This window comes from Sardina pilchardus, chromosome 8 (genome assembly GCF_963854185.1).
Source record: "Sardina pilchardus chromosome 8, fSarPil1.1, whole genome shotgun sequence".
Lineage (NCBI taxonomy): Eukaryota > Metazoa > Chordata > Actinopteri > Clupeiformes > Clupeidae > Sardina > Sardina pilchardus.
In genome coordinates, this window is record NC_085001.1 from 14,645,905 (window position 1) to 14,662,055 (window position 16,151).

Sequence of the window (16,151 nt, forward strand, 5' to 3'; positions counted from 1 at the left end):
TTGCAACAGCCAATCAGATTGCAGGATTCCGGGAGCCAATCAAATTTTTTGACGTCTGGAAAAATCCGTATGTCTAGAGTTTTAGACCATGCCTTAGCCTACACAGCTACGGCGTGACTCATACCTATACAACACATCATGTCGAGCAAAAAAACTATCAGAAAAACAAAAAAAAGGCAAAGGTACAAGACTGTGTACATATTTTAAATTCCGAATTAATGAACTACTATCCCAAGATGCTTTTCGAACGTACACACATTTCGAACATTTGCAGCCTAACGATAGTTTAACATGGTTCCATATTAATCTGAGAAAAGAAAATGATTACTTCCTACCGTTTCCATTGAGTAAATTCAACCTTCAAGATGAGAAAAACTTTTTCGGACGATCACAGACAGGCGACAGACAACAGGCGCGGGAAAAGTTGACAGGTTTTGTTTGGGATTGCCATGGCAACGGCGATCTCTACCAATCAAAGGCTCTGCTTTCACCAGTTTTACACGTTAGGATGATGGGTAGTCCAGTACTCTCTTGTTAAATCGCACATTTTTTTCTCAAAACAAGGTTGATGCCCCGTTAACTTTTGGCATCAGTATGAGCAGGTACAATCGTTTAGTCACGCCGTAGCTGGTTTTAAGTCTACCATGCACGGTTATGATGTTATGGCTTATTCTCCAGTGTCAATGGAGAAATTGTATTGGATTCTTACATCCGGAATCGGCTGTGGGCGGGACTGTCAAGCTCTATTATGCTTGGTAGGGTTTAGTCCAGAGGTGGTCTGCCAGTAGTAAACTGTTTCACAAGCGCGCACCTCCTGCTGGCTGGAGGTTTGCCGGTATGGTTGTTTTGGGGGTTTATTGCTGCTCTCCCTGCCTTGGGCTTTCCATGTTTCAACATGGAAGGGCAGGGGGCTGGCTAGAACAGAGCAAACCGCCAAAATGAATATCATGCAATAGTATATGCTATCTTAGAGACAAAGTGGTCCTGACTGAACTCTGTTGGATATGTTACATCATATATTTTGCGTTTTCATGCACTGCTAATTCCTTGGAATTACTTTTCTAGTTCTTATCAGTTGTGTTCTGTTTCAAGTTCTGTAGGACTGTTATGTCTACGGCCCTGGAGTTTTATAGTGGAAAGACTCTGAATTGTGGACAGTAATTACAAAGCAAATTTTCACATCTTTCAGAGGTTGTTATGGAAACAGGATATTGAACGTGATGCAAAAAATGCTGCAAGAAAAAGGCCATTTATGCCGTTATTTTACACATTTTAATATCTGTTATTGCCTCTGTTTCTATAATTTATGTCAATGTTGAATTGTCACCTCTGAATCTGTCTTGGCAGACTGCAGGGTGTCTAAAATGTTCTGTTACACTGCTGTACTAATGGTCTGTATTGAGTGTTTGTTAAGAGAAGGTTAAGGAAAACACGACTGAACCACAAACTTTGCAAGTAGCCAAACAAGTATTACACATATACTGTAGTCGTGATGAAGGGTATACAATCAATGGATTTTGTAATACCGATTTAAAAAAACTGTTACTCTGCTGTTACCCAAGAAAATGTCTTACAAGATGGCAGTTTACTTGGTTTTAGTTTTACTTGGCTCACATACTAAGCCTACAGTATATGTGTTTTTTAAATTGGTGCACTAGACACCTTTTTCTGTTATACTGGTAGTTGTTGTGCATGTTGGTATTGGTTATGGAGTTGTTTCTTTCTCATGTTCCTTTAAGAAAGCTGCCAATAATGTGACTTACTGATCCTTAAAATTGAAGCATAACCTTTTATTGAGCTTGAATGAAGATTTTCTGTTCGTTGTAATTACAAATTCATGTTCCATTGACTCGGTATAAAGCAAATGTGACTATTTCCGAGCCATTAGACTTCTACACACAGGCTCTCTGTGCTCTGCTGTCTTTTGTTTAGAAACGTGGTCAAGGATAACGGCACTCCCCACAGCGCTCTGAATATTCTCTAAACAAGCAAATGAAAATGGTTGAGCTGCGTGTAACCTAAGATTTTGTGCTCCTGTAATTTGCACGCTGCATTAAGGGAAATCATTGTGTGTTGTGGGAAGACTAATGTGAGAGCATGTTTGATATGTTCACTGTAATAGTATGACTTTCATCTATTTTGGGGCTCAGAACTATCAAGCTCATCTGGATGCAGTGAAATCCTGCAAAGAAAAACGGCTTTATGGGACATTTCCCATGGTCTCTCAGGCCACGGAACATCATAACATAATTATAAGACGGTGTTTCCTCAAAAGAAAGGCAAAGTCATTTTTCACTGTTCTCTCCCAATACCTAATGAAGGGTAATCTAGTAATCAGCAGAACCCTTTCAAGTATAACCATGAAGCTTCCTGGGGGAAAAAGAGAATATGTGAGGCTGGGCGGAGCCTTGTCATATGTCCAGAAGGAACACTAGAGCACTGAAGTTTTTGTTTTTCAAACATTCACATTCAAAAAAACTACTTTGAATAAAAATCCCTTGGCGACTTTTGGCCAATTATGCCATCTTCTTTTGTCTGCAGTAGGATTTTAAGTGTTAAGATCAAATATACCTCTGGAAGGCTTGGTGAGATTATTTTTGAGTTGCGTTGTAATTCTACGAACTCTTGAGAGACCGAGCGGGTCTCCAGATCTATAATGGATCTCGTTTAGCCAGTGGTTCTCTTCTAGTCAGTGAGTGAGAGCTTTTCTGGACAACACCCACACCAACTCGACTCAAACAAGATCATGTTCATCAGTGCCTAGAGTCAATGCTCAGTGTGTTTGTCGTCCTCCGTCTCCTCTTTCGTCTGTCTGCGAAGGCAGATGCTCCGACTGATGCCGAACGGTCTCTTCGAAGTGACCTGATTAGTCATCGTGCCACCCGCACGCTATTCCAGTAGAGGGGGCCTGTGTAATTGATATTTTATTAGTGCAATTACTGCCGCTATGTATCGCACCTAAGGAAAGGGATATGTTCAAATGATTTATGATCTTGCAGCATCCCTCGTCTGGCGTTCATTTTCCACATCACTGTGTGTGCCTAATTATAATTAGTGTTTGAAAAGGTACCGGGGTAGTTTGATGACTGTTGATAATTGGTAGATTATTGACTTTTCTTCCTGGACACTTTACTAAACACCCACTTCCCCCCCCCCCCCCCCCCCCTCTGACAGGATGGGGGCCTCGGACAACATCTCGAGGGGGCGGAGCACTTTCATGGAGGAGCTCGTGGAGGCCTCGGAGATTCTGGCCCGGGCGACATCTCGCTCCCTGGTCATCCTGGACGAGCTTGGCCGTGGGACCAGCACGCACGATGGCATCGCCATTGCCTATGCCACCCTGCAGTTCTTCATCAAAAATGTAAGTCATTTTTTGAGATTCTTTCTGAGAAAGTTTGACACTCTGTGTAAGAGACACAACGTAGCTAACTGTATAAGGCCTTATCATGGTATACTGTGTTTATGGCATTCAGCCACCCCACTGCATGTGGCATGATGATGTTGGGGATGGTCCTTTTTATGCTATTACAAGCAACCTACAGAGCCGTGTCATGAGTTGTTTGTGTGCTAGCGCGATCCCACCTTAAATAACCAATTACCTTAGCTCAGCTGTTATTTATTTATATTATGCTTGCCGGCCTAATGGCTAGCTGTTTTCTTTATTAAGAAGCTGTGTGTAGAGATTGCAGTCACTTGTTTTGTTGACAGTAAGGAACCCCAAGAGGTTTTAGAGGCACGGGCCTGCTATGGAAAGAAAAAAATAATTGGACTTTGAATTGATTTTAGGCACAAATATGACAAAATTTCCTTTCAGTGTTGGCCTGTGAATGGCCAAGGGGTCTGAAGGATTGCATCGCTTTTGCATTAAATATTGAGCAGTTCGGAGAAAAAGGCCAATTTGTGGGCCTTGAAGGCCCAAGTGCCCTGACTCATCTTCTCCACTTCATCTCCAACATGAATAAACCCATTTGCGCTGTATTTTCATTAGGGAGATATTGTTTCTCTCATTACAAAATAGAAAACAGACATGTTTTGGAAATACTACTGTACGTAAAAAGGGAAATATGTGTTACCTGCATGCTTTAAAAGATTGTGTTTACATTGACACTAATGAAAACATGACACCAATCGGACTCCTTACCAGGCTGCAGTTTGGTAGAGATATAGAGCAATCTTTTGTTTTGTTTGTTTTTATTTTTTATTCTGAGCCAAACACTATGTCTAAGGGTCAATCCCGTCATTAACATGATGTTTTCAGAAACTCAGGGCGAACTTGCTGCCTCTGTATCCTATTGCTGTTTATCACTCCCAGGCAATGAGAGACAGAGAGAGAGAGAGAGAGAGAGACACAGAGAGAGAGAGAGAGAGAGAGAAATCGGTCTCCAGAGGTGTGCCAGTGTTGTGGCTGGCACGTGGAGTAGGCCGCTGGGTATTGCACGCTATTGCCCGTCTCTTTGGCGACGGCTCAGCTGCTCGGCCCACCCGTCTGGGGAGTGCTGTAGGTGTGATGTATTTCTGCATCGACCCCACAGGGCTGCAGGGAAGATATTTATTTTTTGCATGCCGAGAGGTTGGAGGTTTTGGGGAAGGGTAGGGGTGGAGAGGGGGTGGTGAGGCCTTGCTTGCTACAGCTCTGGTTGTGGTGCTAAAGCATCGCTCCCATGGGTCTGTTTTTATCCTTGGCCGTTCTGTGTCAAGTGTTGTTGATTGTTTTAGGTTATGACAGGACCCTTCAGAGCTGTCTGCGCTGGATCTCCAGTCCGCGGTTGGCAATTTTCACTGAAACTGTTCTTGTTTGTGGCCAAACCAGTCGGCCGCCACAACACGGCAGTATCGACCGCTATGACTGAGTAATTGCACCCTTCCATGTCGTATTCAGAATAGTGTGTAGCTGTATTTTGTTTCTCTCGCTGATTAGCGGTAAAAGGAAATTTGACAAACACCTCCTTTAGGTTGATCCTCTCTCTCTCTCTCTCTCTCTCTCTCTCTCTCTTTCTCTCCCTCTCGCTTTCTGTGTCTCTCTCTGCCATTGGCATTGCATGTGTGTGTTGAGGAAAGCTTTTCACAGCAAGCTCTCTTGTTGGCATAGCAACAGGCTTGCCTGTCCTGTCTGTCTGTTCACCTGAGCTGTATTTAAGAATGTAGATACATTTTGTTGTATAACACCCTTGAATGCGGCGTTATGGACAGCCTTGACGCTGAGCCTTCTTGTTCTCGGCTCAGGAAGAGACACCGGTTGCCATAGCAAAGCGCTTTGGCTGCGTGCGCGTGCTCTATGCTCAGCGGCCCTTTTTGACAGGAACGCTTTCAAGGAGGAAACCGAAACTGTTACCAGAACGTGACATTTGTGTATTTAACGTTGTACTGTGAACCTTCCTTGGGACCTTTCTCCTCTTTTCCCTAGCTGAATGGTTTCATTTGAACTGTTGAAAAGTGAAAGTTACTGCTCGTTTGTTTCATTTGAGCATTCTCAACCCAGGGCTTTTAGGTTATTTGGGAAGCCATTTATATCTTCTTATCTTTCATTCTCAGATAGCACCTTATTGGTTGACAGAGCAGCAAGGCTTCCCCATTGATGGCGGTTGCCACTATTGGAGCTGTTTGTTGGCGAAGGTTCTGACGAGTCTAGATGAGATGTTTCCAGGGTGACCAATCAGACCATTAAGTCACAAATGGATGAATGAATCAGGAAGGGTAGCTAGGGTTTGGAGTGGAATCCTCTCATGACGTTTCATTGCTGTATGAGTCTAATTGACTATACTGTAGTGTGTGTGTGTGGGTGTGTGTGGGTGTGTGTGTGTGTGTGTGTGTGTGTGTGTTTATCTACCCCTGGAGAGGACAAATCCTTACTTCAGGACAAATAAAGTAACAACTTAATAAGACATAGGTGCCTGTTCGTTGTGCAGTTGTATCATCCTGCAGCCTTGGACACCCTGTCCCAGCCCAGGTCATGTAGCGCTTTTTGACCGGCATCTTGGCTCGGCATCTTGGTTAACCGATAGCCTGGCTCTCATTCTCGACCTTGATTGTAAATAGACTTTTCAGGGCACACCACGGCTATGAAAATATATCATTAGTGTATGAAAGCAGCTACAGTGTACATCTAAGAACGCAGTCTACGCCAGCCTACGAAAGTGTGACTGCAAAAGTAAGATGGCTTAGAGGGAAAAAATGGCTGTCTCTCGGAACCGACTCTCGGAACCGACACAAAACTCACTACCTCACACCACACAGTTTTCTGAAACCAACTTTTCATCTTAGAATTCATATGCTGGAATTGATTCTCCCAATATGTTTGAGACTTTCAAATATAGCTGATGAGATCTGTGCCTTAAAGGAGCACGCCACAGTTTTTTCATATTAAACTTTGTTCGCACTAAGCTAGCCCAGTTCATTCTTTCGGATGCAAACAGAGATGAAGTTAGAAGCGATGAAACACCTCCATGTTTTCCCTATTAAAATACAGTTACACAAGTAGTTACACGACTAGGTATAGTGAGACAAAATAAAACGTGGCACTTTTCTAAGCAGGTAAGAAGGATAACTACAGTATAATGTGTGGTGGAATAGCACTTGGGAGCACTTTGACTCGGCGCAGTGATATCCTTACTCCAAAGTGAAACTGAAAATCCAAGAGTGATGATATTACTTTGCCGAGTCAAAGTGCTCCCAAATGTTATTACGCCATACAATATACTTATCATTCTTACTCGCTTAGAAAAGTTTAATAAGAAAAAACAGTGGCGCGTTCCTTTAATGCAGAGGCACAGATCTTATCAATAACTCAACCAATAACTAATTGAATTAAAGGTATACTATGCAGGATTGGCGATTTCATCGCCGGTTTCGCTTTCACTCTTCATTTTCGCTCGTTTTATGCTTGCATATTTCTCTGCAGAGCTTCCCCTACAGCTTTAGCGTGTATATTTTACAAAACTCCTCAATCGGTCAGTCTGCTGTGCCTTTTCATGAGACTTTACATGACACTTCCTGGAGTAGAGCATGGGTGCGTGCCCGAGGTCTCCTGAAGTTGCAAGTGTGGTTCTACCGCTACAGACCACTAGAGCGGCCAAAAAAAACACTGTTTGACCGGTAATGACTCATTTAATCATATATAACAGTATGGAACGAATTGATTAACTGAAAAACGTTGCATAGTATACCTTTAATAGCTTATATAAATATCAATTATTTACTAACTGGGTGCTGAAAAAAATCCATTCATTCTTCATTGGCAGCCCTGATGCATGCCATCTTTGCTAACTAACTTAAAGAGGAATTATGCAGGATTGGTGATTTCATCTCTGGTTTCAGTTTCGTTTTTCGTTTTGGCTCGTTTTATGCTTGCATATTTCTCTGCAGAGCTTCCCCGACAGCTTTAGCGTGTATTTTTATACATATATAGGCGATATTATAAATATATAAATTGCAAGCGTGGTTCTTCTTGTTCCTTACACGTCTCTGACTTCCAGATGTAAACTGAAGACGATCGCTCATCAGAAAGTTGCAAGGTTGCAATATTACTGTTTTCGATGAAACTGGTCAGTCAAGCAAAACAACGATCTATGATCGATTTTATGACTATGAAAAAGTTGCATAGGGTCTCTTTAATGGCAAGTTGCCTCGCAAGTTAGCTCTGGGGGAGCAAAAGTCAAAGTGTGCTGCCGCCTTCACATACTGGAGATCACAGTGTCCTCTCGAAGGCAGAGGACAAAAGTGTGGTTGTGGTCGTTGTCCCAGTGAGAGTTTAACAGGTGTGATAATTCCAAATCCCCATGTTATTTCTTCTTATATGGGCAAAGATGGTAGCTTTTTTGTAGGCGAACTTCAGAGATCTATTTTAGCCACATTGTGTTTTGTGTGGCCTGCAAAGACCCAGTGGTTTTCCAATCTGGCCCACTTGCTACGGAAGTTAAATAGCCTTTCAGTAGGAGTTGAATTTAAGAAATATGCAAAAAATGGTCATAACCTTACTTTGATATTAAACTGAGCTCAATTGTGTCTAAAGAAAGAGATGAGACAAAGAAAATAGTTTATTTAGTATGGATGTGTGAAATAGGTTTAGTTTTTGGTCCTCTTGGCTATATCTCTAGTGCTATTTTGCTCAGTAAATTGTTGTGGAAGTTGCACATCATGTCTTACCAGGTCTTCAGTGTTATATTTGATGTGCTTGTGTGTTTATCTTTGTTCTCTGCAAAGTTTTAAACATTTTCATCAGGACGACCCTGTGAAGAGATGTGTTATACAACCATGTACAGTAACACCGACCTTCTCCGTTGCAGCAACAGCAGCAGCAGCAAGATGCCCTGTTGTTGCAGAAGCCTCGTCTCTATTTCTGTACTTGTGCTTCTAACTGATGTACTGACTGAGGCGTTGTTTTTAGTGAACGCAGCAAACTAAAGAGGGCAAATGAACCACAGTGCAGCGCACGCAGCCTGAATGTTCTAGAAGGCCAAGCTGAGGAGGGATGAGTGGCGGCTCAATTCCGAGCTATGAGATATGAGTCTCGGCGGCTCACTCAGGACCTGAGCAGCCGAAATGAAATGGCGCTCGGTGTTTGTGTCCGGATTAGCCTCCAAATCCCTGTCTCGCTCATCTTTTCACCAGCTCCAATCGAATGCACCCCTGGAGACTTCTCCGGAGGTAGAGAAAAAAAAAAGCCAATAAAAAGGAAATTAAGTTATTTCCTTCCGAAGGAGTCATATGTGCTTATTGGGAGTGCAGATAGACAAATAACCTACATGAAACCCAGTGTGTTGTGTGATTTACACAAGTACCCTCACAGATTCAGCCCAGCGCTCAGTTCTGTAACAGGTGTTGCTCCGATGCGTTGTGTTATTGTTTGTATCAGCTGAGCTCAGTTTGGTCTTTTGTAGAATTATCTAATTGGCCACAAGTCAGATACTGTAGTTATGAATGGAGCGCGTAATCATCAATTGCTTATTTTTATTCTTCACAATTAGTATGCACTTTAGGATCTCAGGGAGATATCATTAGATCGGGTGGCTGTTAATCCATCCTGTGAAATGCCAAGTCTCTGTCTGAATAACATTATGCATGAAATGATATGGATGTTGTAAACACTTCCAAGTTAAATCTCTTTCCTTTATTAAATGGAGGATGATAATTGCGGCTGAGTATTGAGTATTGACTGGTTGTTTGTGTTCTTGTCTGTCTAAGGTTAAATCCCTGACCTTGTTTGTGACTCACTACCCCCCTCTGTGTGAGCTGGAGAGACTCTACCCAGAAAATGTTGGGAACTACCACATGTCCTTCCTCCTAAACGAAACCAACGACACAGATGACGGTGAGGATCATTAATGATTGTATAACCATTTTAAAACTCCTTCACAGCTCCTTGTTTTTTTGTTTTTTCGGTTTATATTACTGTATGTGGCTACACTTACCTACAGGTAGAGGTGCCTAAAACACTTCACATGCATGATCCCCATTTACATCATCTCATCTCTGCCAAAGTCTTGCACACGTCTAGATAGGAACAGGAACGTACTGCGCCGTACACGATTCGATGCTCGGAAAACAAATATTTTAGCTAATCTAACTTAGCTAAAAAACATACGTTTCGGCATTGCTCATTTTGTGCACACCCTGAAAAAGACGAACATCCCCACTGGCCATTTGGGTTTCATAATGACCGAGGCAAGCTGTGTGCAGGTGAGGTCTGGCCAGCTGAACGGAGTTCTCCTGCAGGCACAGACCGTCAGTCGGAGCGCGTTACTCAACAGCTGGCCGAGGCGCGCGGGCCATAAGCTCATTGCGTAAGACCTAAGCTGTCACCTTACATTTGAAAGCGTTGGCCATTCACCGTCTCCAGACACAGCCGACTCGACTGACTCTCCATCAGATGGCAGTTGTGTTGTGAGGTGTAGCGCCGTGCCGCCTCGTCCCTCGAACCGTATTATATTTTAATTGTGGAGTAAATGAGTTGTGGAGTGACAAGCCCTCCAGTTAATGTGTTGTTTTGTTCTGCTTATGTAAAATATGATGCATACTGTCGTTATTTTATTTGACAGTGGCTTTCACACATAATTAGCCAATTTTAAATACATTCCCAACAGAGTGGTGTGTCATGGTTTGAAAAATGACGTTGTGTACACAAACGGTAATTTGAGGAAGATTGTGGAATATGGAGTTGGATGGGTTCTCTACCTCGACATTTGTCCATATGTGTCCAGTCACATCTGCCAGTCACATCTGTCAGCAGATGACTACTTTTTTTTCTTTTTAATTAATGTCAATTGGTTTCTCACTTAAGACTCATAAGCATACTTTCAAGTAATTTGTTGTTATCGGTAATAGGTATTGCCAGTACATCCTTGGGAAACTCTGTGGTACATATTAAAACCATTTACCATGGTGGCATATATTAAAACTGCGGCCTGTACTGATGTAACACCCCCCCCCCCAAATCTTTATTCAGCTCATAAAAAAGCTTATTAATAGTTCACTCAAACTGCCCACACTTAGTCATATTGAATGTTAAGTGTCCATTGCCATCATCACCATCATCTTCATCAGCGGACCATCTGCATTGCTTCAGTTGTCTGCAGCGTGCGTCTCTCTCTCTCTGTCTCTCTCTGTCTCTCTCTCTCTCTGTTTCTCTCTCTCTCTGTCTCTGTCTGTCTGTCCTTCCTCATGTGTTCTTCCCTCTGTTGCCCAGAGGGGGAGGTGCAGCCCGAATTCATCACCTTCCTGTATCAGCTGACGGAGGGAGCTGCCGGCCGGAGCTACGGGCTGAACGTCGCACGCCTGGCCGCCATCCCAGAGTCCATCCTCAGGACCGCCGCGCTCAAGTCCAAGGAACTGGAGGCCATCGTGGACGCCAGGAGGTACGTGGGCAGGCCGCTTGGACTGCAGTGGAATTCTATACCGCTCGCTTATGGTTGAATTCAGTTTTGAATTCCCTGATTTATTTTTTCTTCAGCTTGAAATTGGAACGCTGTTTTCAGTTGGTTGTAGGGATTAACGTGTTGATGATGCTGCTGCCCATCAGTCAGTTAGTAGCTTGACCAGCCAGACCCACATCAAGATGTAGGGTCTGGGAACTCACCGTAGGCAGGGCTCAATCGGAGGGGTGGGATAAACAGTTGTCTTTCAAATTCCCTCTCCACGCAATAGGATAGCGCTAAACGAATCATCTTCTTGTTTTCAAGTAGCCGGATGCTTAACGGTCGCAACTTCTGATCGCATGTCAGTCATCATTATGTTGAGCCCGCCAACCGACTCTATACACAATGTGATTGGTTCGGAGAGTCAAACGGAGAGTTGCTAGACTACCCAATTAGATTTGCTGCCGCTAGGGGCATCTAGATTTCTAGGCTAGTCAGTTAGTGTGTTTCTAAAGTGTTTTCATTAGGATGCTTATAGATGGCTGCAGTGCCACATGACGTCTGAGGTAGGGCTTGCCCTTAAACGTTATGGATTAAAAAACATTTGCTTGGGAGCGATTGGTTTGTAGACTTTCTTTATTTCTTTATTTGACATCACTTTTGTTTTGGTCCAGCACCCATAGTTCAGACTCTTTGGATGTGCGTGCTTGATGGACATTTTTCCTGCTGTGTCACAAAACCATGGGGATAAATGTCGGCCCTCTCCCTTATCATATTGCACACTAATGCTTGACCTCACCAGGTGTTGGACAGCGTGTTTCCCCTTGTGTGACAAAATGCATCTGCAGTTATTTGACAAAAAGATTGTTCGTTTGAAATGATCACAAACATTGCATACACATGGCAGGGATGCAGAGTTGTAAAAAAACAAGCGTTCTGCTGCTCTTTTTGATAGAATGTTCTGACCCAGCATGGTTTGTCTTGGTAACGGAAATGCCTAGCATTCACCACATAAAAATGTCAAAGTTTCACTACATCTTGTTTTCAGTGCTAGTCAGTTATACTTGCGACCTGTTATAAAGACCCGTTCTTTTCCTCCTCTCTTTTTTTTGCAGGAGGAACGTGAAGCTGTTATCAGACGTCTGGAACATCACTGACAAAGAAACATTAGCTGAATGGATGCAGTCAAACGTTTGAATACCCGTGGACTGTCCTGTAGGTCTTGATGGCCTGTCCATTCAGGCAGGTCTTGCTGCTCTAGACTGTAGTACCAAAATAAACATTTGGGATTTGTCATCACCGTAAACATCCTCAACAAAATGGTGTGCACTGTTGACCCACTAGTTCTTTCATGTTAATGGTGCTTTTAGGGCTGTTTTCACAGCTCTGTATAAACTCTGTATCAAAGTGGACTCCTGTAGATTCTCTACTGTTGTCATCAGTTTGAAAACAGGCAGTTGTGTGCATGCATCATCACACGGCAGGGTGCCCCAGGTTGAAGCTAAATTTTAATGGCGTATTAAAACGTTAATGTTTGCTCCATTTATTTTTGTTTCTTTCCACGTCGTTTGGTAAATTGTATTCTTAGTTTAAGATCAAACATTTATATGGTAGATTGTTTCACTGTCGTCTGATTAATTCAGTACCTGAACTGTAAAACAAGGGTCCCCAGGTGCCTGTTGTTGAACTGTGTATGCATTTTCCTAATCACTGAAAATTGAAACATAACACTGCTCTCAGGAATAAACTGCAGTACTGAAGACTCAACTGACCTCTGTCCCATGTTATGGCATATTTGAAACAGACTGGAAATGTTTTCTAGTGCATAAGACTAGAATTTGCCTCCATTGGGGACATTTAATCAGTGGCTGGGTTTCTACAACACAGTTATCATACATTAGGTGTCTGTCATCTAATTGAAAATAGCAGGGAAGATTTTTTTTTTCCAAATACAGGTCTTGAATTGGTCCCCCTCCAGAATGCAATATGATTTGCATGGCACTGCTGATTTACAAAAACTCACTGACAAGGTATTATTTTTGTCAATAAAGTACAAGGCTATGCCATGTAGATGTACTTTGTAATTGTACTTTGGGATATATGTTATTTGTTTATGTTGCACATGTATAAGTAACTTTTTATTGTCATACCTTGTTGGTCAAATTGATTGAAAGGGGGTAATTTTGTCATGTCTAGGGAATGCATATTTTAATTGTACAACTTCAACAACAAGGTATTTATTTTGTTAACTATAATACAAAAATGTACTTTCAGACATATAATGCCCTTGTGCTTAAAGCCCTTGGGCGTGTGTGTGTTTGTTTTACCTGTTTGCTTCTCAACAACTTTACTTTATGTGTGTTCATGTAGCAGCCTCCTGATGCGCACTCTGCTTTTCATTCACGATAGGCGCGCGCAGATAAACGACGCGATAGTGGTTGAAGTGGGCGTAACGTAAGTGAAAGCGGGCAAAGCAGTAACGAGACCTGCCTCTTTAAGTCGGTGTCAAAGCCGATTACAGCTGATCCCAGCCGTGATTCTGCCTCAGCGTCTTTCCACGACAAGGTTTTTTAAGCGTCCACTTCATCACCGCAAGACCCTCTCGCGCGGTGCAATAGACTTTAGGATTTTACTTCCGCTCCAAACTTTCGTTCAGACAGGCATGGATTGTATCCTTCACTCGTTTGGATAAATTGCTCGTTGGGCTCCTGCGGATATGAGTTATGCAGACCACTTCACTTCTTTGAGACAAGTTTTGCAGACGTGTGGGTTGTAAAAGCTTCTGGTCACTTTTGAGAGGAGAAGAGTAAAGGAGAGTGAACAGCTTCACACGGCTATGGTGTCTGGTAAATAAAGACACTGTAAACAGGACGGAAAATGCAGAAGAGTGTTCGGTATAATGAGGGGCACGCTCTGTATCTCTCCGTGGTCGCGCGCAAAGAAGGCACCAAGCGAGGTTATCTCTGTAAAAAGACCACAGAAAATAGTCGGTGGCACGAAAAGTACTTTGCCCTGTATCAGAATGTTTTGTTTTATTTCGAAAACGAGCAGAGCACACGACCGTCCGGAATTTACTTACTGGAAGGATGCACATGTGAAAGAGTCCCTGCGCCCAAGGTGTCAACCGTGGGCAAGGAAACGTTGGAAAAGCAGGTGTGTTACGCAACTTGGCACATTTTCAGGATGGGCAAACTTTTGCCTCCTAGACTCACTAGGCAAATGCCTCCGGTGTCTGCACTGTAATAGAGTCGGAAAAATGTTGAAGGCTGAAACAATAGTGTTGTTTACAACGCCTTTTCTTGTTTGTTAGTTTAGGGTCTTGACATCGGTGATCAGTTAATACATATTCGTAAATAAATATCATATAGCCTATGGTCTCTCTGGAGCACCGCATTGATGTTTAAATGTGAGGCGTTCGAATTGTTTTCAGCGAGAAGGGGGGTAACCTGTTGAATGAAAACACAAGGAAACCCTTTTAGCAATATCCAGTTTCATCACACTAGGGAGTTGCTTCTGCCGAGCAACATTAACGGCATAACACTTTATGCGTTACACTTTTACGCGTTGATGAGTGCCTGAATGTAATAGCTCAGTCACTTCAACAGTTCTATTTCTTTTTAACATTTACCCTCATGAATCAGTAATACGTAAAATGGATTAATTGTGGTTTGCAAATATTGCAAATGCACTATGTTAGAGAATGCCAAATCCTAAGTGCTCTTTGGCAGTATTTTTAGTTTTTGTTGTATTGTTTTTAACAACAACAACATTACACACAATGCAATGGCTACAAGCCTGTTGAGCATAGTCTCTTACTGGTGCCAAATTGTAACCTATTGTTTTCTTCGCATAACCAACCCATGAATTCTCTCAATAAGCTTTCATTTCAGATTTTGGGGATCCCCTTCTGTTTAAATAATATGAGCTGATAAGCCTTTGAACACTAAAACCATTTAAAGACCATCCAGCAGAAACTTGATATAATGTATGCACCTTCATGTCCTCCACAAGGCTGCACCTACAGGAGTACAGATCAAACACAAATCGAAACATTACATTATAACCTAATGTGTATTCCAGGCTTTTTTTTGTTGCACATTTCATGTATTACAACGCCCGATTAGGATTCCCATAGGATACTTAATTCCTACCAACCAAGCAATCAGCTTTACTGGAATCCACTCAGTTTCATTTTAACTCTGAGGTTGCTTGAGCGCAGAGTCCTCTGAGACGAGGCTGAATATTCCACCCCCTGTCTAGATCATGAAATTGTGTGCGCATGAATGAGCCCCCCCTGCCTTTGTTCTCCTTTTTAATTGTCACTCTCTCTGTGCAAGATGGACATTCTTGCTAAAGATTTAAATTGCACTGGGAGAGAAGAGGTGGGCATGGAGATAAATGGCCTGAATAGCTGCAAAGGTGGCTTGCCATTTTATCTGTAATGAATAGGAGAGATTAGAAAACACCCACTTGCTATCACATATCACATATCCCCCCCATTTGATTCAATCAGATTGCACTTCTTGAGTTCAAAGCACCCTATCAGACGACAGATTTTGCTTGTTACACTATCTCAATCTGCCTATGTGAGGATCTTACCTTGTTGCACATATTGTTGTGGCTCTGGGGGATGGTCTAGGCTTCTAGTGGTGCTCAACGGGATAGGAAGAAAGACTCAGGGTTGCTAATAGTCTTTGTGAGGCAGTGTGATATTCTGCTGTAAAGACTCTTTGATCGTATAGTGTAGAATATAGTGTATACATACCGTACTGTATGCACACTGGAAGCTGCCATATTGATCAAGAGCGACAGCTGTGTGTAGTCTATGTGAAAACTCTAGTGCTGATTTCTTTAGAGGGATCCACTTACAATGTAATGCACTTCAGATTTCTGTTTTCTCAGAGTGTGCAGAAGATGCTGAGGTACATTCACAATAATTGATATAATCCTGTGTCAGAAATGTTTTTTTTTAAATTCTTTAACTGAATGAATTATATACCTCAATAAAAGCTGTGCACATACTGTGGCACAGTCTGTCTTCGACACTGTTCTGATGTAAAGATAACATGTGTTTGTGAAGCACATAGTCTTCACTGCCACCCATTTCCTACTCCTGTGATGTAATGTGTATTTGAATTTGCACTCTGCCGACCTCCCCCTTCCATGAGATTGCAGCACTGGTTTGGCTGTAACTATCAGTCTGTTCTAAATCATACACCTACGGCCACCCACTCGTGACACACACACACACACACACACACACACACACACACACACACACATACACACACAAACAGAGCT

General features: G+C 42.5%; 2 protein-coding genes across 2 annotated transcripts in view; both read left to right on the forward strand.

Annotated features, from left to right (window-relative positions):
- The window catches only part of msh3 (mutS homolog 3 (E. coli)), a 66,716-nt gene extending 54,107 nt beyond the window's left edge, over positions 1–12,609 (forward strand). Inside the window, 4 exon segments of the mRNA XM_062542878.1 lie at positions 3,175–3,361; positions 9,181–9,307; positions 10,682–10,850; positions 11,966–12,609. Coding sequence (XP_062398862.1) covers positions 3,175–3,361; positions 9,181–9,307; positions 10,682–10,850; positions 11,966–12,047 — 565 coding nt within the window. The 3' untranslated portion in view covers positions 12,048–12,609.
- A 779-nt stretch (positions 12,610–13,388) lies between these two features.
- The window catches only part of rasgrf2b (Ras protein-specific guanine nucleotide-releasing factor 2b), a 53,202-nt gene continuing 50,439 nt past the window's right edge, over positions 13,389–16,151 (forward strand). The window contains exon 1 of the mRNA XM_062542909.1: positions 13,389–14,003. Coding sequence (XP_062398893.1) covers positions 13,728–14,003 — 276 coding nt within the window. The 5' untranslated portion in view covers positions 13,389–13,727. The remainder of the gene's footprint in view (positions 14,004–16,151) is intronic.